General features: G+C 41.2%; 1 protein-coding gene across 6 annotated transcripts; it reads right to left on the reverse strand.

The window, feature by feature from the left end:
* Nucleotides 1-6,279: 6,279 nt before the first annotated feature.
* LOC128307428 (ubiquitin-conjugating enzyme E2-17 kDa) lies at nt 6,280-20,820 on the reverse strand. Of its 6 annotated transcripts, none has more exons than XM_053045260.1 (6): nt 20,704-20,820; nt 16,360-16,843; nt 12,010-12,073; nt 10,404-10,435; nt 9,435-9,618; nt 6,280-9,275 (listed from the first exon to the last, which is right to left on the reverse strand). In XM_053045260.1, exons 2-6 carry the CDS (start codon nt 16,381-16,383, stop codon nt 9,136-9,138), a joined length of 444 nt encoding a protein of 147 aa, XP_052901220.1. In that variant the 5' UTR covers nt 16,384-16,843; nt 20,704-20,820; the 3' UTR covers nt 6,280-9,135. The 6 variants fall into 6 exon arrangements, with proteins under 6 accessions (XP_052901220.1, XP_052901222.1, XP_052901224.1 ...); XM_053045262.1 differs by having other exon boundaries at nt 16,360-16,832; nt 20,704-20,774; XM_053045264.1 differs by lacking the exon at nt 20,704-20,820 and adding an exon at nt 20,416-20,521.
* Between the last annotated feature and the right edge of the window lie 2,439 nt (nt 20,821-23,259).

A 23,259-nucleotide genomic window follows, 5' to 3' on the forward strand; every position in this document is an offset into this window, starting at 1 on the left:
TCCTCAACGATTGCAGAATTATCATTAAAATAGGTACTATTAGCCCTCATAGATTAATCGAAAGGTGTACGCAATCGGATGCTAGACAGTTTTTGGCTTATATTTCATTTGCATAAAATTCCTTATTTCAGAAGCAACAAACAGACTGATTTCTAGGACATTCAAGAACCTTTGAGAAATTATGAGAATTCTCCAATCATTGAGGATTTATTTATGTTAATAATCCTTCCAGGTTTTTGCAACTTTAAGCTGAGTTTCGGCGTGATTCAATTGAAACCAAAGTTTCATTCACATTCAAGAATACGAATTAGATTAAATCAACACTACTTCTTTGAGATATCTCTGAAATAACGGAGTGAAAATAATATCATAATGCGTGATGCGAGCAAAACTAGCAAAACAGCACATTTAACGTAATCAAAAGTTGCTAGTTAGAATCAAATAAAAAATCAGATAAAAGAGTTTCTAATTAATCCTGCACACCTTCTCACAGCAACCCATCTGCTAAATGTTTTTGCTTATTTTAAGGATTATTAAAAACAATTTTTAGTAATAAATTATGTAAATTGTCAAATATAAAATGTTTGTATACAAAGCTTGAATACAAACATATTGATATAATTGATTAATGCAAATTGATATATTTTCAATTTAGTTTTTTTTTGTTGCCAACGCCAGCCGCAACGAAATCGCACACTACTGTTTTCCAGAGAGAGGGACACTGTACCCAAAGTGATCCACTGAGAGAGCAGCGAGTAAAAGGAGAGTCCAACAGTGTGGAAATTGGCGGTTTCGTGCTGGGGGTTGAAATAATCACACACAATCTTGCGGTTGGTCAGGTGAAACTTGTTAAAATTGTTGTAAACATTTTGTTGTTGGTTTTCCTATTCGATGTTTTGTTTTTGCAATGTCTACATCTGGTGGTAGCAAACAAGCAATGTAACTAGAGCAAATATATTTCATGCCTAATGGAGAAAAAAAATTATTAGAGTGAGGTTGTTATGATCTTTTCTCTGCGAATTTTCTTTTCAAAAATGCAATACTACTTTTGATAATTTTTCACATGTCAGAGCGTAATAGAAGCAATGTGTAAACAACGAATATCGTCATGTATTATAGAACTACTACCACCAGTCGTCCTAGGTTACACTTGAACGAAAAGAGTAGATAGAGATTAGAGTAGACAATATGCCCATAAAAGTTATCCCAATTTTGTTCTATTTCCACTCCAGCATTAGATATTACCTCTCGTGTTCCGAAACGACATCAATCCTCCATGTAGTTGCACAGTCAGGATGAAACGACGCGAGCCAAGTATTGCAATGGTCGATCAGTATCCTAGAAAACCAACTGGTGATCGTCAAAGAAGACAACATGCATCCTACCTTGTGGTTCATTCTGGCAAGGACGATACAGTTCGCGTAGTGACGCGCAGCAAAGCGGTTGGCAATGTTACCCAATCCAAATGTGCTCAGCAATTTGAATAAGAAGATTGGCACTCGCACTGAATAGCATGCAGCAACAAAGCATGTTTACGTTTATTTACTTTCATAGTTGTCAGTGATAACAAGGCAAAGCACATACCCATTTATACCCATAAATTCAATTTCTTTTAGTGACCGGAATGTGAGAATTAAGGTTTTATAAAAGAACATTCCTTTCACATTCCTATCAAACGCATCAGAGAGTGTGGGAGAAAAGGCAAAACGGATCCTGCATCTCTTTCGTATTTTGCGCCGATCCGTCCGTCGAAAACGCTCAGAAACGATGGAATTGTTGGTTTCTGACACCAAGAGAGCATGATCAACGAAGAGGTAGACCAAATTTCCGTACCACGTGGTGGCATTTCATATAGCCGTACCCTTCCCTCTAGTGATCATTGCGCTTGATCCGTCGACTGATCTTTCCTCTCTTTCCGTTCGTCCAAATGTTCTAGCACCTCATATGACTCCATCCAAGTTTATTTTTATGCAAATAACAATAAGGAGTATTGAAATAGTATCTATCGAATCCTTCTAAACCCCTGGACATTCCATGACGACAAGAGATATAATTATTGCGAAATAACCGAACAATAAACAATACATAATGTCTTCGGAAATATGTTTCCTACTCCTGATAATTAAAAAACTCACCTGCTGTACAGTTTTGACACGCACTGTAGGAACTGGATGGATGAAATGAGACGGAGGATTCTCCCCACAGTAACTGAGCTATTTACTCTATCGATCGCTCTCCGGAGAGGGCCCTTGTTTGATAGTATGTGTAACTAATAGCCAATAGTAGAAGATCTCTCATTCTGATCATTGATCAATACCATCAAAGCGAATGATAACGTGAGTAAGCGATATCAATCTCATCATTTACAAACATGGCGGATCCTTGTGCGGATCAGATTGATGTTATCTCCTTTCGTGGATGCTCTCTTGGTGTCAGAAATCACAAAACTGCTCGCTTCTGGCGCGTCCGATCGCATGCGCGGAGACTTCGACGAAAGGAAAAGCGCTTAAAAATAATATGCAATGACGACTGAGATAACCGTGTGCGCCTCTAGCTCTTGTAAGCTGGACACTAAACACTAATGGTTAAATTTTTATCTTCGGATTCGTGGATGAGTTGAGAAAAGGGATCAACGGCGGATCAAACGGTAGACGGAGTAGGTGATCGCCTAGGGCCTCGCCGTGTTGGAGGCCCCAAAAAATGTGTGTCATTTCAAGGGCATCAATGCCTCCCAAATTCATCGTTTTTGAAATTAGAGGCCCCCCCCCAACAATAATAAATAAACTTATCATCTAAATTTATACAAAACAAAAACAAAGAAAATTGTACCATTTCTGGTCGGGTTTCCTTTCTGTTTATTTTAATTTAAATTCAATTTGACTTATAGAAAAAAAAACACGATTCATATCATTTTTCTGATTTTGTTCGAGCCCTTTTTTCCCTTTCCTTTTTCTCTCTTTTTCCTTCTCTCGCTTTCTCTCTCGCTCTATCTATTTCACTTGCTTTCACCTTCCGTTACTCGTTCTCGTTACGCATCTTGTATTTTGCCTGTTTTTTTTGTTTGTTAGTTTTGTTTTGCCTCCTGTTGTTCCAGGCTTTAACCCTTACACACGTGCCCTCACAAATATAAGAGCCGTACAGCGTACACACCATCCCAGCTTATCAATATCGCCGCGAGCCCTGTTAGAAATTTTGTGTTTTACTGTTTGAAGATGATAATCTAGCAGGAGGGGTAACGGGGTGGGCATGGGGGTGGTTAGAGGGAGGGGATAGGGGTAGTATCATCACTTTTTCGACAGATGGTTGTTGTTCCCTGACGGATGTTCTACCCCCGATTCCCTTCCTTTCTGTTCAGTTGTTTTGTTTTACGCTGCCCACATTATGCAGCATTTTTGGTGCAGCTGCACCACCCCTTCCCCAGCCATTCCCTTCATCCAGCGTATGGTAGCAGCAGCCCTTAGGGTTTTCCTTTGCAGCAGTATCAGTAGTTTGTAGCATAAATTCATCATCATCCCCCGATCAGCGGTTGTTTGCGCTCGGTTTGTGCCTATTGCTTGCACGCCTGAAGGTATGCAATACCCGTTTCATAACGTCCCAACCACCTGGAATACGTCCCAACCACCTGCAGTAAACCACGGGCCAGGGTGAGGTGGACTACCGGGTAGCCCGCAAAGGCAGTGTCTTTTCAAACACTTAAAACGGATCGGCAATCAATACACGTTCGATGTTCGATGAAAACTAGTGATTGCATACTTGCGGGCGTAGCGAACCCTAGCCACAAACCAGCGGATAAGGGTCAAGAGGAGTTTGTAATAAATACACTTACATGTCGATTGAGTTTTGTTCTTTTGTTTTGTTGTTTTTTTTTGCTATGAGTTGTAATTGTATTTATATAGCTTGTTTGATTACTTAACCTTCTTATACGTCCTTGGTAGCATCCTCGCCCTGCACGACGTCGTCGTGTGCAACAATAGAGTGTATCTTTAGTGTTAATATTCTTCTCTCTTCTTGTTCTTGTTGCAACCATATTAGCAGCATCATCGTTTGTTCGCAGCACTGTATCACACAATTATGTTTTTCTCTATCTCTCTTGTTTGCAGAACCAATTGGGTTGGAAATGTGGTTTTATCTGGTTGTTTTGTTCTGCTTGGCTCTAATGCGATAAGTAAAGCGCACTCAATTTAGTTGGTATCCGGTTAATATGTTTCGATTTTTTGTATTTTTTTTTTCGTTTTTATTGCAGGAGAATTCCATTCATCATCTTAGGCGTCCACAACGACCTTCTTATTTGCACCACATCCTGTCCGGTACTAGGTTTATTTGTTTGCTAAAAGATTAAACGATTAGTATGTGATTTGTATTACTTTTTTTTTGTTTGTTGTTTTTGCTTGATTTATGTTTTCCGTATCGTCGTATGTTTGCATGTTTCTTTTTCTTGTTTTGGTATTTGCCATTTTGCTCTACTACTCCAGGTATATATGGTTTATAACATTACTAGGCGCAAAAGTAGTAGCTCACCAGTGCTCAGCTGAGGTAAGGAACGTAAACTACGGGGCGAACACAATCAAATATTTAATAATAAAAAAAAGAACAGAAGTTGCCTGGTACGCATTTTTCACACGGGCGTTCGACAAACACTACGCAGAAACAAGTACTGATGGTATCAAGGTTTAACTCTTGGTTAATGAAAAACGAACGTAAATTTGAATCACGGACTTTAAAGGCCATTCAAGTCCAATCAATGCGTAATATTAGTTTATTGTAGTATAACTTTAAATCAAGTCTCTCGGTCACTTTGTAAGTCTGTGTTGCTTGTTTTAAAAGCCACCACCATCCCCTAAAACATGTAGAAAAACGGAAAGCATTCTTAGCAATTGCAACATTGCACCAAGCGCATTCAAGTGTGAATGTAAATCTCACACTTGCTAAGAGCAATCGGTCTGTATCGGCAACTTTGGCATTGGGGGGGGGGGGGGGGGGGGGATTGGATCTTGTGTCCAGCAAAACAAAATTATATTAGTGTTAACTACAGTTTATCGACAATTTTTGATAACCTTAATTTAAGTACAAATTTCGTCTTTATATTTAAACAAAATGCAAATACAATTCTTCAAACGATGCAAAGCAACTTCACCGGTCAAGTTTCTTACATTGAATGACAACCAAAATGTGTTTCAAAAACACGCAAAAATACAATGCAATTGCATGAAATGCAATGAATTGCTCGTTTAGATAACCACCGAGAAAAAAAAATAAATTTATAATTTGCTTTTGATCATTTATCAAAGTCGACTGCAAATGCCTTTCATTCTGCTCACTGCTCACACACATACCTCCCTCCCCCCTAATCACATCCACGTTCCAGAAGACTTTGCATATAGAGATGAACGACTAAGTGTCGCGTTGGTAGTTAGCAGTAGCGTCAGCTACGAACCAAAGTGGTTGGCCAATCAACCGCTCGAACAGACTTTAATTTTTGCCGATAAAATGTATTTGCTAACATAAATATGATTGTTATTGACCTAGTTCACGTGCTGTTGTCCATATTATTACTTACTTACATCTAATGGATTGGAGGGGAGGGAAGGAGGGTTGTGGTTTGATTTAAATTATCTTCGATAATAAAATAAGTAATTTTACGCGGAGGGGCGGGCGTGGGGGTGCGTGTTGATCTATATGTCATACACCCCAAGCACATATCAAGTCTACTCCAAGTGGCCGTTTTATATATAGATATCTTTGTTCACGCGGAGTTCACACGTTTCTAGCTAGTAAAGAGTAACCAAAAACAAACAATGTATAAATCCCTCAAGAACAATCGATTAATCAAGAACAGTATTTAGCAAAAACAGAAGAAAAAACAAACAAACAAACAAAAAGAGCTAACAAGCTTATCCGTCCGTAGATACTGAAGGCAATGTTAAACGATTCTTTCTTTGCACGCGTAATACGTAGTAACGTAAGCTTTCTGGTTCGCGTAACGCATTACACACGCACGCACGCACTCCTGCAGTGCAAATCGGCCAAAGTGTAACCCCAGGGGTTTTGGAAGGCGTAGAAAAGGGTGAGATTTGGAAAAAAACAAAGTTAAAACATGCTTTTAAAGGGAAATTGTTTCACGTACACGAAGAAAAACATAAAATCGTAGCAAAAAAAACCGGATACGCAACGGATCGCTTGTGGATGTTGATTTGAGTAAACGAAAACGAAAACACACCATTGATTTACGTGTAATATATATGTAATTTCCTCCTTTCCTTGCATTTGTATTTATCCTGCACTAGTATTTCTTCTTCGCGTCTCGTGAATCTTTCTAACTGATTTTAATTTTTCCGTTTTTTTTTTCATCTTGTTTTTGTGTGCTAACGCCAGTAACGCCAGTTTCTTATTATCTCACATAAAACACTTCACATTCTGCGCTTTTCATTTATTTTTTATCTCTCTTTCGCTGCCTCTATCCCAGTGATGCCAAACTGTTTTGGGGCCCACGAGCCTGCTCGTATGTAAAATCATAGCCCGCAGGCACCCCGTATATTTTGACAGGGTCTGTTCTTATCCAATCATTCATTAATAATTCTACTTGGCTGTTATTTTTTCCCTTTATTCTTCTGTGTTATGCGCTCACATACAGCAGGAGCGGAATATTATACGTTGTGTGGTATTTTTGATGTTGTTGGTTGTAGTATGTAACAGATCACCTTTCCTTCTCTCTCTCTCTCTTTCTCTACCCCTCTGCTCAGCCACGCGCACCCTTCTGTTTTGTCCCTAGAACGGGTCTTAAATCAGTGGGATCATGCAACTCCTGCTCTCCTGGGTGCGGGGTACCTTGCGAGCTACGGATCCGAAAATTAAATTCCTAATGTTTCATATTTTTCCTGCCGTGTGTGAACCCCGCCCCAAATTACCGATCCCCGGGTTTATTAAAAACATTATAATCTTCTATTTGTCAAACCCTGTTGCTACAGGGGATTTGGTCCGAATGGAATTTTGATCCGGTTCGTTCTTGTAAAGACCGGCGCCGCTACCATCATGGCACCGGGTCGCCCTAGAGCTAAAAGTAATAAAATTAGTGATTTTGGATTTTATAAAATTTTCTCCTTGACCGAGTACACAAGGGATATAAGGTGACTTTTCACTGTTTGGAGAAGGATCTTCAAACGAATGCGAATTGTAAACTAGATTAGCTAGTAATTAGATTAAGTTCTAAAGCAATACGGCCTGGCCGTTCTTGATGAAATATTTTTTTTTTTCCCTTGGTTCATTTTCTATTGAGCGCCAAAAGCCCCCGGGGTCGAACGAGTTACATGATCGCACTGAATATTATCTTGACGGTCTTTTGTCTCACACGGGCGGGCTTCTTTACCAGCCAAATAACCAAATTCATTGCTTATTTCTCACCAGAGAATGAAAGGATAATCGATGCACACAAGATACAAACACACTAGTGCATCCAGCATCGGGTTGCATTAGGGTTTTCTTTGCATGCAAGATTTTGTTTTGTTTTGCTATGCTGCTCGGCATTTATGTGTGCATCAAACACACACATACATACATACATACACACACATACAAGATTGGGGCCAGCAATGGGAGGACGAGAGCAGGGGTATCTATCCAAGAACGATCATCTTTTGTAATGGTATTTATTCTTTGTTGCTGTAATTATTGCATTATGAATTTTGATCATCATTGACATAAACGAACCAAATAGTATTTTTTCCGTCGCCCCATTAACGAGTTTTCTTTTTGTCGAATGTTTCTAGTGTCTTTTGTGTGAGTCGAGCTAGGAGTGTGTGCCTGGACGGGTATAGAGTGTCTTGGATGTTTTTGACAGATACCGCCGGCATTGGGAGAATTAATGCTGAGTTGGGGGGGGGTTGTAATGCGTTGAAACGCTAGTCTAGCCTGTTGGTATCTCTGGCAGGGCAAACAACGTAATGCAGACGACAATTATTGAATAAATAACTTATAAAGATCTGCGACTATAACACAACTGTTATCGTCCTCCTACTCCTCTCGACCATCTCCTCCTCTTCTCCTGATATTATTTCTTTTCTCCTCACTAAGTCCTTAACCATTCGCTGTGTTTACCCTTTCGCGCGTATGCTCAGCATTATCTCTATTATATAGCCCGACACTCCAAACTAAACACGGTGTACAAATTTAGTTTGAATTCTGTATCGTTTCGTGTGAAAGCTTGCTATGCTTACTCGTGATTCTGTCGTTTGCGCTACGAAAAATATGGCGCGACGGGGAGAGGGGGGGGGTTGCATAAATGATGGATCAATCATCACAAGAAAAAAATCATAACTATGCCCCTTCCATCTCGGTTTCGTGTGAGACAAAAAAAGGCGTTCTATGTGTAAAAATAATAGTCTAAAAAGGCCGAGTAGCAGTAGCGGTTGGTGCGAAATTGTGACAGCAAAGATTGTGGTTGCTGTCACCGCAGCAGCAGCAACAGTAGTGAGCAAAACCACTGCTGTCAACACCACCGTCGTGCTGCTGGACGATGATCTGCCAGAAGCATCTAGCCAACGGCGTACCGACGACTGCGTAACGGTAGTAAGGGATAGTAATATTATTGCTGTCGTTACTGTGAATGGTGTTGTGGAGTTGGTCAGTCAAAGAAAGGTTGCTTTTAGCAACCTGTCTGTTTGCCTCGCTGTCGGTTCTATTGCGTTGATGATTATAGTACGGAAGTATGCTGTCTCGCTGTTGGTTCAGCATACGGAGAGTGCGACGTTGTTGCTGCACCAGATGACAGCTGTTTTCATGGTGGTGCTGAAAGGATCCACCACCAGTCGAGCTGCCGCTCACATAGCAATAATCCATCATCGTGTTATGCACCGTTGTAACTTTCCTTTCCCGTTGTTTCTTGTTCTGCTGCTGCTGCTGTTGCAGTTTGTGGTACTGCAAGCACACAATGCTGCTGCTATTATTGAAAATTTTGATGATGCTACCTCTATCAATACCGTCCCAGGACTGCTTCTGCTTCTGCCTACAACCATACTGGCTGATGTTTTTGCTGCTGGTGTTTTCGCGCGAATAGTGGATGGTAAACTGCACGCTGCTGCTCTTATGTTTGTCGTTCGTGTAGGTGTAGGGTTTACGTAGCAATGTTTCGTCTGGAACGCATCACATAGCATACTTTCTTGTCCATTCCCGGGCAAGTTCATTATATTTTTCCCGATCGGTTTTATATATTCTGGCGATCTCCGGCACCAGTGGGTCGTCGGGGTTGGGATCACACAACAGAGAGCAGATGGACAACAACACTATAATATGTGCAGAAAAGGGCGTGTGGTCCCCGGAAAGGAGGATAAAAGGAAAGCGGGGAAAAAATATATAGAAAGTTAAAGCTACCATTCTGCGAAAGCTAGTAGATAAGTTGACTAGTGTCTTATATAGATCGTTTTGCGACAGATGATACATACCCTTTGAAATTGTCAGGGCGGGAGACCATTGAGATCTTAATATATCCAGACAGATCGACCCGTTGCTGTTGATGTTTGGATGATATATACGTGTCGTAAAAGCCACTTTTGGTGGTTTGAATGGGTAGTCTGTTGGGAAATGTATTGTAAGGAAAAATACGCCTCCCTGGTACGGACTGTCTGGCTGAAAGTTTGCAAGAGGAAAAGATGTGATAATTAGTAGGACAATTTAACGGTACGATGAACGTGTATGAAGGTGCAACCCATTGCATTCCATAACTTTGCTTGCGTTTTTGTTTTGTTTTGTTTGAAATGTATGCAAGTTGTTTTTGCCCCAAAATAGTCTGAACAGTTAAAAGGCAAATACACTATACTATTGATTTAACTTTGTGACAAGTTATATCTTTCTTAATTGTTTAACATGCGAAATGAACTAGTCGTTATTTCTTAATGTTAAACAATATTGCTTAAGTAATTACAATAAAATGGTAAATCCTTGCAAAAGTAAAAAAAGATTTCTTTGCTTGTTTTTCCCACCGATAAAAAAACAAACTACTACCGCACCATTGCTACAACACAATACACAAAACAATACAACACAAATAACACAGCAAACAATCACAATTGCACAAAGGAATCGATGCCGTATCGATTGTCCTATAAATAGTATGCACGATCACACGATAGGAAGATCTGCCTACATTTGCCCGTATCATTCCACGTGGGTGCAACACCATATACCCCGTGTGTTTCGCACGATAATGTAAAAGTCCGTAACACTTATACAAGCTTGCTGCAAAAATAAACTGCATTGTGCGATGCGGTACGATGCACCCCACAGTAGTGATTGTGATTGCATGTGTGTTTGTGTTTAGCGGAAGCGGAAACGCGAGCAGATGATGGTGTGTGGTAGTTTCGGGATCTTAATCTTTTGATCATCAGACATTTGCTTTGCATATGCTAACTTACCGGGCCCATGATCGTTGCCTGCCAGTGGAACACTAGAATAATAAAGAGAAAGGCATTAAGTTAATGTTTGATGTGTTTTGCAGCAAGAAAGAAATTAAATTCACGCATTGTTTGGAGAGCCATCTCATCGTGGTGATACAACGAAAGGAAAGTAACTGTGATGTGTGTTGTTTGCTTTATCCCCTCCTACACACGTGTACACGTAGTAAACATATGCGAAAATGTTTACTAAAACTGTTTTGATATGTGGCTTTTTACAGGAGTTGTAAGGAATTCATATTTTTCTCTCTCTGTCTCTCACTTACATTCAAATTTCTACTATCTTAATGACTCAAATGCATATACACACACAACCAACAGCAGCCTAAGATACAAAAATGCCTATGCTCGGGTGGGTCAGGTTAGGTCAGGGTCGCTAGAACGAGAGAAGACTTTGGCGGTTTGACTATGGTGGCGGTGCTCAGTTTTATAGCCATCTTTTAGCACCTTTTCCTGCTGCCAGTGGCAAGCAAAGAAAGGAAAGTAGCATGTTCTCGACCTGTATGCGCAGACGCATCTAAACTAGTCATCAGTGGTAAAGATATAAGAGGATATAAAATAAGAACGTCATAAGTTTGCCGAGACGAGACACTGATATAGGATTGGAAAACTCTACACATCGAAGGAAAACCTCTCTTATAAGCGAGAAATAATCACACGTGTGATGTTTAACTGCAAACGCTACCTATCCTAATCTAAAAAAGTGAAATGCGTCACAAGAATACGGTTAGAACATTAACATCCTTAATAAATGTTGTGTGTGTTTCAACAATGCTAAAAGGTCCTAAAGTTCTTTCCTATTACATTTAACTTCCGTGCTTGTCAACTTGAACGCAGTTGGGGCAAGTGGTTTTGAGTTATCAACATCTTGATCAAGCGCATTATAAGCCACGAGAGCATATATGGGAAATACATTTCTAACCTAACCCGTATACCGCTGTCAGATAGATAAGATAAAGCCGATAGAAATGTGTCTAGGCTTGTGGCGTTTTATATGCTTGTACCAATATGACTTCTTTCCGATTTTCTCGCTATTCAAAAAGCCTAAACCACAACATTTCGTCCGATCCGAAGCATGGTTTTATACACCGTGCCTGGTTTGCACACAAGACCCACGCGGCCGGTGGAAGAAAGCGATAACAAATTAAGCAAATAATTTGCACATTCTTGAAGAGCCATTTCTGCCATTGACCCCTCTCTTTCGCGTTGTCTTTCCTTGATTTTCTTTTTGTGCAAAATGCTTGCTTGCAAAATGCAAGTTTTGCAACGTGAAAATATTAGTGTATAAATGGTGTTTCGTCTTCTCTCTTTCCTGCCTTGGAATGGATTCTTTCTTCTCCAGGGTTGAATATACTACAGTTTTGCGGGATTTCAGCTGCAAGTTCCATCACACTCGGTGGCGCAGCACACTTCAAACCCGCAAATATGCCTAATCCTTTCCATCCGTTAATCCACACGTGAGGGTATAGGGGGGGGGCTGCAAAATGTGACCGTTTCGGGGGATAGGGATAAGAGCTCTAAGGGATAAGAGCTAAGAGGGGATAGGGATAGGGAGTTTTTTACTTACAGTCATCGCCGACTGGACCGGCTGAACATTGTGCTGGTGGGTCCCTCCCCAAGTCTTGTAATTCCTGCGTACAGAGTTGGCGACATGCACGGAGCCACCACGTGCGGGAACGCATGAAAAGAAATATAAATAAAGTTCATATTAGTTATATTTGTACAGAAACATTCGGTGTGAAACGGCTGTATGAGAAGCGAAAGTATATAAAGCGTTAGAGAGTATTTATTTCCTTTTTGTTCTATTTTCCTCCAACAAACCCAGCGTGGTAGCTTCAACTCCTCCGGTAGTTCCACCTGTTCCCTAATCCTTACAACCAGACCAGCCAATGCTGATAATACACAAACTTCGACAAACTTCGCCGGGCGCCAACTTGAATAGTTCTGCCACAAGCCCACCGCTGCCAACTGAATTGTTACATTTCATCTGTATGAACTGAACTGGTTACAGCGTTTCCTTCATTTACATCATTTAAAAAAACTCGACAGTAGAGTCCACAAACCGGTGCGCCCACACGCCCACAATTACGCTGCGTTTAGGGAAAACGCACACACGACGATTTCGGGTGGTGAAAGGGGGGCGGAACCGGCATAATATCGTCTGTAAGCTAACGCGCAAGATGATGAAAATGCGCCGCTCTGGTCCGCTTTTCCTGGGGCTAAAAATAATATTCCTTTTGGCCTTTCTGCCATGTGCGTGTGGTGCGCGCGTCACCACGATTCGGAGAGGTGGATGGGGAGGGGGTGGGGAAGGGAAAGGGAAGTATTTCCTTTACCTATTTAGCGACGTAAATTTACAGGAGATGTGTGCCGTATCGTCCCACATGCCAAAAAACGTAGAAAAAAATCCAAATGCTTCCACCTCCCTCAACCCTGCCTTGAAAGCTACTTGTAGATATATGTTGTGCCTTGGAAGATTAAGCTATCTACTTTGCGCATTACAATTAATGGTTAACAATCAAAAGTATTTCCTTTCTTCTTCGATAAGATAAACATCTAAGGTAAGTAAGAACGTTTGCGTGATAGAAGGATATTTTCCCTTTTATTCCCTGTTGGAATCAGTTGATCGCTAAAATAGAGCAGCACACTAATTGCGCTAAACGTGTTTCTAATTCCAAACGCCACTATACTCTGTTATTTGAGGGAGATGCTAGACAAAAATGATTGTAATGAGATCAGGCTGTTTGCTACTATCTATCTATTAAATTAATATCTATGCTCAAGCTTAAGGAAGCTGTATGTCCTGTGTTTACTCTCTAAATGATGAGATAAATGCGTAACTCTCGAATCAGCATTCCAATTAAACAAGGAGGAAAAAGGAAAATCGCTCCTAATTTCATTTTCTTATACTTATTCAAGATCAAACAATGATACGGCACACGGGGCACGATTTGTTATATGTATCCTAAATGCCAATAGATATTAAAACATGTTCCAGTTCATCATAATCATTTATAGCGTGCCATAAACAAATAGGGGCGCTTCAGATGCTTTGTGGTTCTACTGTTTGATGAGTTCCACAATACAGCTTAACTGTTTTGTAATCTTTTCAACTTAATCATGGGCTATTTCGAATGATTGAAGTAAAATTAATTTACAAAATTGATTGTTTGCTTTGTTTTGCTTCCCGTTATACAAGTAAATACAAATCAGGATAGTTCCACCTTCAGTTTTCGTCCAAATCTAGCTATAGGAATATTTTCTATTGCAGCCGATGAAATTACTTGAGTGAATAGGATAAAAATGTTGGTAAATGAAATCTTGTGGGTGAAAGATACCCAGATATCATGTTTTTTTTTTGCACTACCGAGAGGAATGACACGATGCGAAGGCGTCAATAAAATGCTTTTTCTGCTGCATACATACAATTCATCTTCATACGTGTCGCGTGCGAAATGACACACACATACACAACACGCTTTACATCCCCCATTAGCACGGTACTCCATAAGGGCTCGTATAGGGAACCACACCGATGGGGTCATAAGCAAACGGATGGGATAGCATGGATGCCATCTGACACGGAAAAAGTGTGTGCAAATTCCCACAATTTCTCTCTGGTTCTTTTCCTACAGTCGCTCTCTTGCTTCTAGTCGTGAAGTTGGATCTCGGTTTCTCGTTATGCTCTCTCCTTTTCTCGGTACAGACGACAAATGGCATTCGCAGCAAGGAAATGTACAGAGGTGGGAAGAGCGGAGGAGCGGATGGAGGGAAAGGGGGACGAGTTCATGGTCCATGGTCGTCCCGCCGCCCTTTCAATACCCCTGGCGAAAGGCGAAGATGCTTCCTCAAAGGATATACTGCCGGTTTTGCGAACAACACTTGCACGTTTCATCAACACATGATCACACACAAGGGATGTTGACGGGGGACAAAAGAAAAAAGCAAACACAACAAAATAAAATAACCCTCTAAGGACAATTCCTTCACACACACACACGATCGGCGGCACAACAGGGCACAATGAAAGCCTCGCGCGAATCGAGCCGCGACGGTATGTCGTTGCTCTCACCATCGTACTTATCCGGCCCTGGTCGCTCTTTCTCGATTGCGTTCTCGAACACCCATCTTTCCTTCTTTGTCCCGTCTTTTTGGACTCGCTGCGGTGTCTCGTTTTGTCGCGTCGTTTGGGGCTTCGATTTTTCATGCTCGATGTGGGCTCCGCTAGTGCTCAAGAGTGTGTGCACATAACGTAGACGCTCGCTCCTTCAATGGGGATGCCGTTACGCGTACAACAATTCGGTCGCGGTCATGATGTATGGGGAGGAAAAAATACACGGCCTCGGCTTTCTAGCTCTGCACGTCGCTAAACAATTGGCAGGTGTCTCAACCTTCCCCATGCTGACGACCGCACACACAACACACAACTTTTCATACACAACTGTTTTCTTTTTCCGGCCCCCTATCTCTAAAATACCTAGATAGATGGAAGAAAAACTTCCAAAAAGCGACCCTGACGGCACTGTACGTGTATGTTTGTGTATGTACACGAGCGTAAGAAACCAAAATTGAAAGATTGACCACATGGGTACATCCAACCGGAGGCCGATGCACGCAAAATACGACAGCGTGCCACCGTGACCATATTTTTACACATACACACTGACCAAAAATTCGCTTATCGTTATCGCACACATTAGTACAGGTATGACGAGACCGTGAAAAGTGTCCTTCCGACCTACCGGAAAATGGTTCACATAGTTGAACGACGTGCGCAACATACACATGCACATATTGTCTTATCTCGCAACACTATTCACAAAAGTGGTAAGTTTTAGCAGCGTGCGGGACACATGACCCGGACATTTTCCTTCCAAACCTAACCTCAACACCTCATACACCGGATCGCACTGTAAGGCGGCACAAAACAAAGCAAATGCTTCCTTTGCATCTTTTTGTGTTATTATTATGATGGTAAGCCAGCGGGAACACCTCTCATGGCCATCAGCATCAAGGCTTTCCCTGCTGCTATGTGTTGTATCAACATTTTTTTAAAACTTAAAGAAATTCATCATAACTGCACCGTTTTGTTGTTTTTATAGAGCGCGTTTCTACCGCTGCATATACACATGTGGCGACCAGAACAATGTAGGTAAAATGCTATCAAATCTCTATGGATAAATACGCGTAACTAACAAAATGTTGATTGTGTGGGACAAGACAGGACGAGAACAATAACTTCATCGTTGTTGGATAGGTCAAGACAAGAAAACAAATCACTATAGCGAGAACATCGTTTAAGACAGATTCGAGAACTTAAGTAACAAATCATTCTATGACAAGATAGAAAAAAAAAATAAGAAGGTTCGAAACACGTCCAAACGCATTATGAAAGCGGTGGCTTGCCGGTACCAAATCAGTTGTTGCTGCAACTTCAAAGGTTAGGCGCGTACCAGTTAACGTACGAGTTAAGACACCGAGGATCAAAGTAGTGGTGCAAACCCCGGTGGTTCCATTCAACCCCAGTTGAGTTTTCTATACACACATTAGTGCAAAAGATAATTTTCTCACTCTATGCGAGCTTGGCTTAAAACTGTTTCTGAGCATATGGGGTCAATTTCTATAGGGGATAAAGTATGTTCAAAGCTTTAATAATCTTCCTTTCACGCAATCACATTGATTTGATTGTTGTTCACACAATAACTTTTCTTATACTGCAGGCATCATATTTTAATGTTGCTGTACACAATTTGTACACTAAATTGTTCAATTTCCACAAATAAGTTGCACATTAACTGAAACTAAACCAATAGTAGCAATGAATGGAAGCAATACTGCTGTAGTAAGGCCTAGAGAGAAATTAGTTATACATATTGAATGTGCTAAACATACCCTTCCGCATTATCGCATTACGTACCTTGTTAATTCTTTTTAATGCCATCCTCGATTTTTCTTATCCGCTCGCAGTACACTCGTTTCGAGATGGAGTTATCCACCAAACCAAACAAAGGATCTTTCGCTCGCCTACGAGAGTGTTGTGGAGGAGAGGGGGGTTATATTGTTTGATTGACGGTCAGCGCACCGGGGACAATCGGGCTTTCTAATTTGTTGATAGGTGATCACCACTAGGAGCTGGGTTCTTTTTCTCTATATCTGACGGCGCCCCTGCTGTCCTTAGGGCTATAGCGCGTAGGAAGATATGCTCTTTCCGCGTTTTTCTACGCGTTCGAAGCACACACCAACCCGGGAGAAATGTTTTCCGCTATGCGCTGCTGCGATAAAACTGCGTTTGTTGTTGTTTTGCCAAAGGAAGCAGCTCAACACCTTGGCTTACGCGCGCGGGTGTGTAGAGTTTGTATTCTCACACCAAAAACAGCGGTTCACTTCAAGCTAAAAGGTCACTAAAACGACGAAACGATTGGTCGACGGCGAAGTTAGCACGGTGCCAGCCAGGCAGCAGTGATCACAGAAGGGCGACATAGCAAACCACAATGCCATGGGCGGTTATTGTAGTAAGGTTGATGAACATGAAGCGTTGTGTTTTCGGTTGGTTCGTGGTATTAGTTGGAAACCGGAAAAGATAAAGATAATGAAATTATTAGCGAGTACTGTAATGGAAGTTGATAATATTTTAAGCTACAAAATTACGTATACTTTGTTACTCTTGCAACTGAACACGAGTTGGAAATAATATACTTGGTTGCTATGATGTGCCGCTGACGAGATTCTTTTTAAGACCCAATTGACATAGTCTCCATGGTGATGAATGCCATGGAACCTAACATAACCTTACTCTTTGACCAGTACCTTTTGCCTGAACCCACCGTTTTCAGGCGATTCTTTTTCGCTAACCAAAAGGCGAATGCATTCCAAAATACGTGTACATGCGTGATGCTATTCTTTATGGGACATTTGAAGATCTTCTTCACATAACCGGGGATAAGAGGTTTAGACCTGCCATTTTTATCTTCCTCTGATTTTATTTACCCGTAGCTGAAGAGTCAATCTTCTGCGTACGGGGATTGTGGACCGGACCTATCGTGTGACGAACGGAGCCGTTATCAAACACCACGGGATGGGCACGGATATATTTCGTTTTATTTCTTCTAAGATCGATGATTTCCAGGAAACGAACAACCGAGTTCATACGATATCAATTAAAAAAGTAAACAAATCGGTACACTGACAGATAAACGACTGCCCAGAGCAAATTGGAATCTAGGATGCTTGATTCCCATTTTCGAATTGGCTTCTATTTTTCAAACGCAATTTGGCAGATAGGCGACAAATTCGCTTGACAAAAAAACCCAGGACTAATTGCCCATAACAGAACAACTCCGATCAAAGGTTCTTCGATGGACTGCGACACTAAATTTGCACAATATGTACTACAAAAACACCATCGTTTGCAACATGCGAATTGGTTGTAAGAAGGAAAAACCCCCGACAGAATCACTGGCCTGCCATGTATATGGTATACGTAATTTGGATAAATTTTCTCATCTGATTCCAAGAGTTAAAAAGACCGGAGAGCTTGCAATGGCTGAGGGCGTCATACAAATGGCAGATACGCGGATTTTTCTTTTCGTAGAATTCCCACAAACCTTTTTCTTTATAATGATTATACCGACCTCTTTGCATGTTGTGCGTGCGTGATTTGCGGAAAGAAATGAATAAAGGTTGCAAATAGAAAAATTGAATTTTTAGTAGAAAACAGAAAAACGTTGACACATCACACCACTCTTCTACTTCTTTCTCTCTCAATCAATCTCTCTCTTTCTGCCGTTCTCGCTGCTTCCCTCTGGACGCTTGAATTTCCCAAAAGATTCCTTTTAGTCCATCACAGCCCATTAGCACAACTTCAGCCTACGAATACCCCCCCCCCCCTTCACCCAAACCCTCTTCACTTCCTGTTACCCAGCGCAGTTTACCGTTTTGGTACAAGAGCTCCTATAAACCAGCACGGAAAATTATGGTTTTCTACTTCACTCTGTACCCAGACTCGATGCTGCTGTGGTTAAAATTCCACTTTTCTGAATGGCAATGTAAGCGGCCATGAATGGGAGTGAAAGGATAAAAAGAAGACTTTGCTGCTATTTTTTTAATATACACACCTCTTCAGCTTTTCGGTCCAGTATTACAACGCGACGACAAAATATTCCTACAGCTCCGTTGCGGATACGGATATTGGTGGGTGCCCCTCGAAATGCGGGAATGGTGCCACCCTCCTTCTTTCCGTGCACTATTCTGACGAAAATGGTCCCTGTCGGGGACAACGACACCACTTGGTGGGATTGAAGTTATTGAATGAACAAACTTCACTTGCAAAAGCACAGGAAACGAACTGAGAAAATTATTTTTTCCCGTATGCACCTTCTACACTGCTGAACGTCTCAAAAGAGATTATCAAGATGGCTGCGCGCACTCAATGGCGACGATGACTGGGCTTGAAAGAGGGCAGAGAAACGCACACACACACACGGGCGCGCATACAGTTCAGCAGGATTACACACACTACGATGTGAAAGATGATTTAAGAGAGAGAGAGAGAACAGTGGTACGAAGAAAAATATATCCAACTGCTGTACACACCAATACACTCACACTGCCCGCAGAGCATGTCAAAAAAACGAGCACTTTTGCTCGAAAATGGCTCAATTACAGCACTGGGTGAGCGGTTTTCTTTGTACGCTTTTACCTTCAAAAATTCTCCGACAACACTTCTACACAAAATTCACACAGTTCCAAAACGTTCTCGAGGGCTTCAACCGGAATACGGCAATTACACAAATAGAATTTGCGAAATTTTCGAGCAGTAGGGACGCGCCTATACCATACACACTACATGGAAACGATTATGGAGCCAATTATGGAGAGGAAAAGAAAGAGAAATGTTCAACGCAAATAAAAAAAAGTTATAAACGTCAAAATTTTCTCTCACCCCAACGAGATGTTCAATGCTGCTCGTGTCGAGTATGGATTTATAACGCTATGCTCAATACTTCAAAAAGAGCTCTTTGTGCAAAAAAATTCTATTCATTAGAATTAGTCAATGAACTCGATTCAATGTGAACTACGAATCACAATGCCTGGAACGGGTTTGATTGACTGATGTGAATTTGATTCACAACCTGTTTGTAGGCTATAGAGGCTTACGGAGAATTTCATCTACAGCAAGTCTTGTAGCTTTTGAAAGATACCTAGAGCGGTTTACAAGCGCTTCCACATATGATTCCGATTTTTTGGCAAATTAACTCGTCTAAAAAATACACACTCGCCGTACCGGTTAAAAACTTTTAGACAATATTCGTTCTCAGAACATAGATTAGTCCTGTTTGGCAATTATTCCCCAACTTTTTGGGACATATCCCATTCAAAAAATGGGAGAGAAAGTATGATGCTCTGTGAAGCAACCGCCGGAAAAGAATGGGTGCTCTTTTTTCTAGCAATTCGATGTCTAACCAGAAAGGTACAAAAGACACTAGAGATGCAGAAATGGTAGAGATGTATGTGCCTGAATCTTAAGATGGGATACAAATTTAATGCCGGACACTTTCATCTGTAGGGATTAACCTTAGCTCAACAGGAAACTAGCCAGGCACGAATGGCTTGGAAAGAAAGCGAGTCAAGGTAAACACGTTTCACCGATTCAATCACTGCCCTTTTTGCCTTAGGAACTTAAGGGTATTTTTTAGCACTGATGATGATCAACGAAAAAGTTCACGTCGGTAAACTACAGTACAGAAAAATGATATTTAATTTGTCACACACCGCCAAATGCTAGAATAGCGAAAAAAGCAGGAAGCACATCTACCTTCAACCAGCTGGCAAAACTGATAGACGAAATGGTAACGCAAAGACGTGACTTTCCCACAGAGAGCGCTTTCATTTAACTTGATTTCATACGCACACATTCGCGCGCGCACACACACACACATTATATATCTATCTATACTCATTCGCGCATACTCACACGCCGAAAAGAAATCCGGTCGAAGCATGAACCAAAAAATGAGCAGCAGATAGAGTATGGGAGAGCGAGAGCACGAGCGAGAGAAACCCCTTTCGGCGGCGATGAAAATTTTATCTATTCGCTTCCCTTTACCGGATGTTCTTTTTCACCTTTCTGGATTGATTTTCAACCCAAATTGCACCGCACAGTATTTTACACGAAACAAAAAGGCAAGCGAATAATAAATAGAACAAGGTAATGGTTTGTAGATTCTGCAAATGTGAAATGTTTAATAAAATGTCGCAGTACCTTCAACGCTAAGCTGCCCTTCCGTTATGAGATCATCACAACCTCTCGACTGTTCGGCACGTTTCTTGAATTTCTTGCAAAAAGGCAGTGAGCACCACATCCCGTTGGCATTTCCCCTGCACAGATGATGTAAACGCGCGTCTAGCTCGAATGTCAACGGTTGACAGGGTGCCTGGTATGAGTTGATTTCTTTGGGATTGCGGTCTTGTGATAGCAGGAATCTCTCACACCAGACATATTACTTTGGAGACGATTGATGCAAGAGAGTATTTTGCTGGGTCGATCACTTCCTCGAAACAGATTTCACCCACACTCTCATATAAAACTGCTCGAGATGGTCGATGATTTGGATCCTTTTTTCTGGTTAGCTAATTTGCTGCAACTTTTGTAACTATTTGGCCAAATAGGACCGAAATTTCGTAAAAACCATTCGCGACAATTTAACATGCAAAGGAAATTAAAAAATGTGATACAATTATTGTTATTCTCTTTGCACATTTAATGCCAATTTATCGAAGATGTTTTATTTTAAATTATACGGTAAACGAAATACGGAAACACGGTACGTTAAAATAAAGTTCACTATGGTATCATTTATATACTTTCATACGTGCATGAATAGTTCTTGAATTCAGTGAAGACCGGCGTTATTACCAAACACAGCCGGACCACGCCGAACATCGTATACAGCCATTACTCGAGATACGCCAAAAATTTGATCCAGAGAAATCCGTGTATCTTGAATTTCCACGTAATTCGAGTTTCTTTTAGCGAGGCATCATATAAGGGCAGTTCTTGAGATACTCAATTTATTGGACTGCTGTAAGCCGCGAAAGATCCGCGTATCTCGAAATTATAAAGGAAATTCGAGATATTTGAAAATTCGAGTTAGGCGAATTTCCATGACACGCATTATTCGCGTAACTCGTGAAAGATTGTTCTTCAAAGTTACATAGTTAACACACTTCGGGGGAGTATTGGTAGCGGAACCGGTCTTCACACGACTGGACCCAGAAAAAATCCCATCCGAACCAAACCCCCGTAACAAGACCGGCCTGCCCGTTCTAAAAAAATACATAGTTGACATCTTTTTCTGAACTTAATTTATATGGCAAATCAGTAGACTTTTTGAAAGAATGAATTAAAATAAAATAAAAACATTTGTTTCATATGCCCAATGGAGGTATTTTTGATAATTTTTTCGCCTTTTTGCTTAGAAGACCTGTAAAAATGTTTAGATTCGCGTATCTTGAATTCACGTAATTCGAGTGTCGCGTAACTCAGGAAAAAGCTGTATCTCGAATTCGCGTAACTGTACATTAATGAATTAATTAATGCCTGTTGGGAATTTAAAAAAATAGATAATCAAAAATTTTCAAACATCATAGACACAGGCATATTGTTTCAAATACACATTATAACAACGGTTTTTTTTTTTGATAGAATAATTTTATTTGTTCCATAGGAATTTGTTGGCGTGGGTGGTTGGGATCATAATCTGCTTTATCCGGCTGTTGACAGTTGTCAATTCTGCACAACTGACAGGACACGGATAAACGAGAATCAGCCGTTAGAAATGGTGCCACAAGAGCGAACAGTTAATTTGCCAGAGACCGATAAATCTTGAATTTTCTTTTGATTGCTCGCCGTTTCCACGGCTGCAGTAAACGCTGGTGGTACAGTGCGTTTTTCCACACCGAGGTTCAATTTTATCGAAGACTTAAAATCAGCTAGTAAGATATTGGGATCAGATTTGGGATTGGGATCCGCGTTTGCATAGGCTGAGCAGTTAAGAAGAGTGTAAATGAAAATAAACCCGAACCTTAGCAGGCAGCTGCTTGTCATCGGTTTGTGCATACGAGTGTTTCGCTATCCTCGCCGCCACATAGTCATCCCTATCTCCTATTTCCTTCACCGGGTTTGGCCCGTACACCGGATAGTGGAGACTCCAGACATTTTGGATAGGGGTAAATTGTAGCAATCACATTCACTTTATGCTGCGGCTGCTAGAGATCGACACCGTTTGCGTTACAGGTAAGTACCCAGAAAAAACCACCTGTCCCTGTTTGGGAGATATATTAGAGGACAATTCTGACCGTATGAGAAATCTCCTGGAAGCGAAACAGATTTGCCACAAGCTCAATGGCATGTGTGTATTTGTGCGCCACTTTTGCCTTCCTTCTAACCACCCTTAAACCGAAGCGGCTAACGGAGTCAAGGATTTTCCAATTTCATTTTCCATCCAAATTTTCCACCACAACCATGTCGACCTTCCTGTGTTGCACCCTACACCAATGTTGATCTAGTTTTTGTTTTCGTTTTTTCCTTTTTCTTTTCCGCTGCTGTCTGCATTACTACGGCTGAAACTGAACCCTCTGTACTACTACATACATATGTACATGCACAGACCCACGCATACGCATAAGCAGGCGGTGGCAGCTGACCCAAGTCCCAAGAAGAGAGCTGGTAGGAGGGCCAAAAAGGAAATCACTAACCCGATAAACCGAACTGAACAAACCATCGCATATAAAGCAAACGTGCAGCATGCAACACAAG

This window comes from Anopheles moucheti, chromosome X, assembly GCF_943734755.1.
Source record: "Anopheles moucheti chromosome X, idAnoMoucSN_F20_07, whole genome shotgun sequence".
NCBI lineage: Eukaryota > Metazoa > Arthropoda > Insecta > Diptera > Culicidae > Anopheles > Anopheles moucheti.

What these genes read in the sequence shown, in the direction of transcription:
- LOC128307428 (XM_053045260.1), bottom strand. Translation starts at nt 16,383, where the DNA reads ATGGCATTAAAAAGAATTAACAAG. An exon ending in CGGTCCAGTCGGCGATGACT is followed by an intron (nt 10,436 to 12,009) that starts GTAAGTAAAAAA and finishes TTATTATTCTAG; the next exon opens with TGTTCCACTGGCAGGCAACG. An exon ending in AGGCAACGATCATGGGCCCG is followed by an intron (nt 9,619 to 10,403) that starts GTAAGTTAGCAT and finishes GCAAACTTTCAG; the next exon opens with CCAGACAGTCCGTACCAGGG.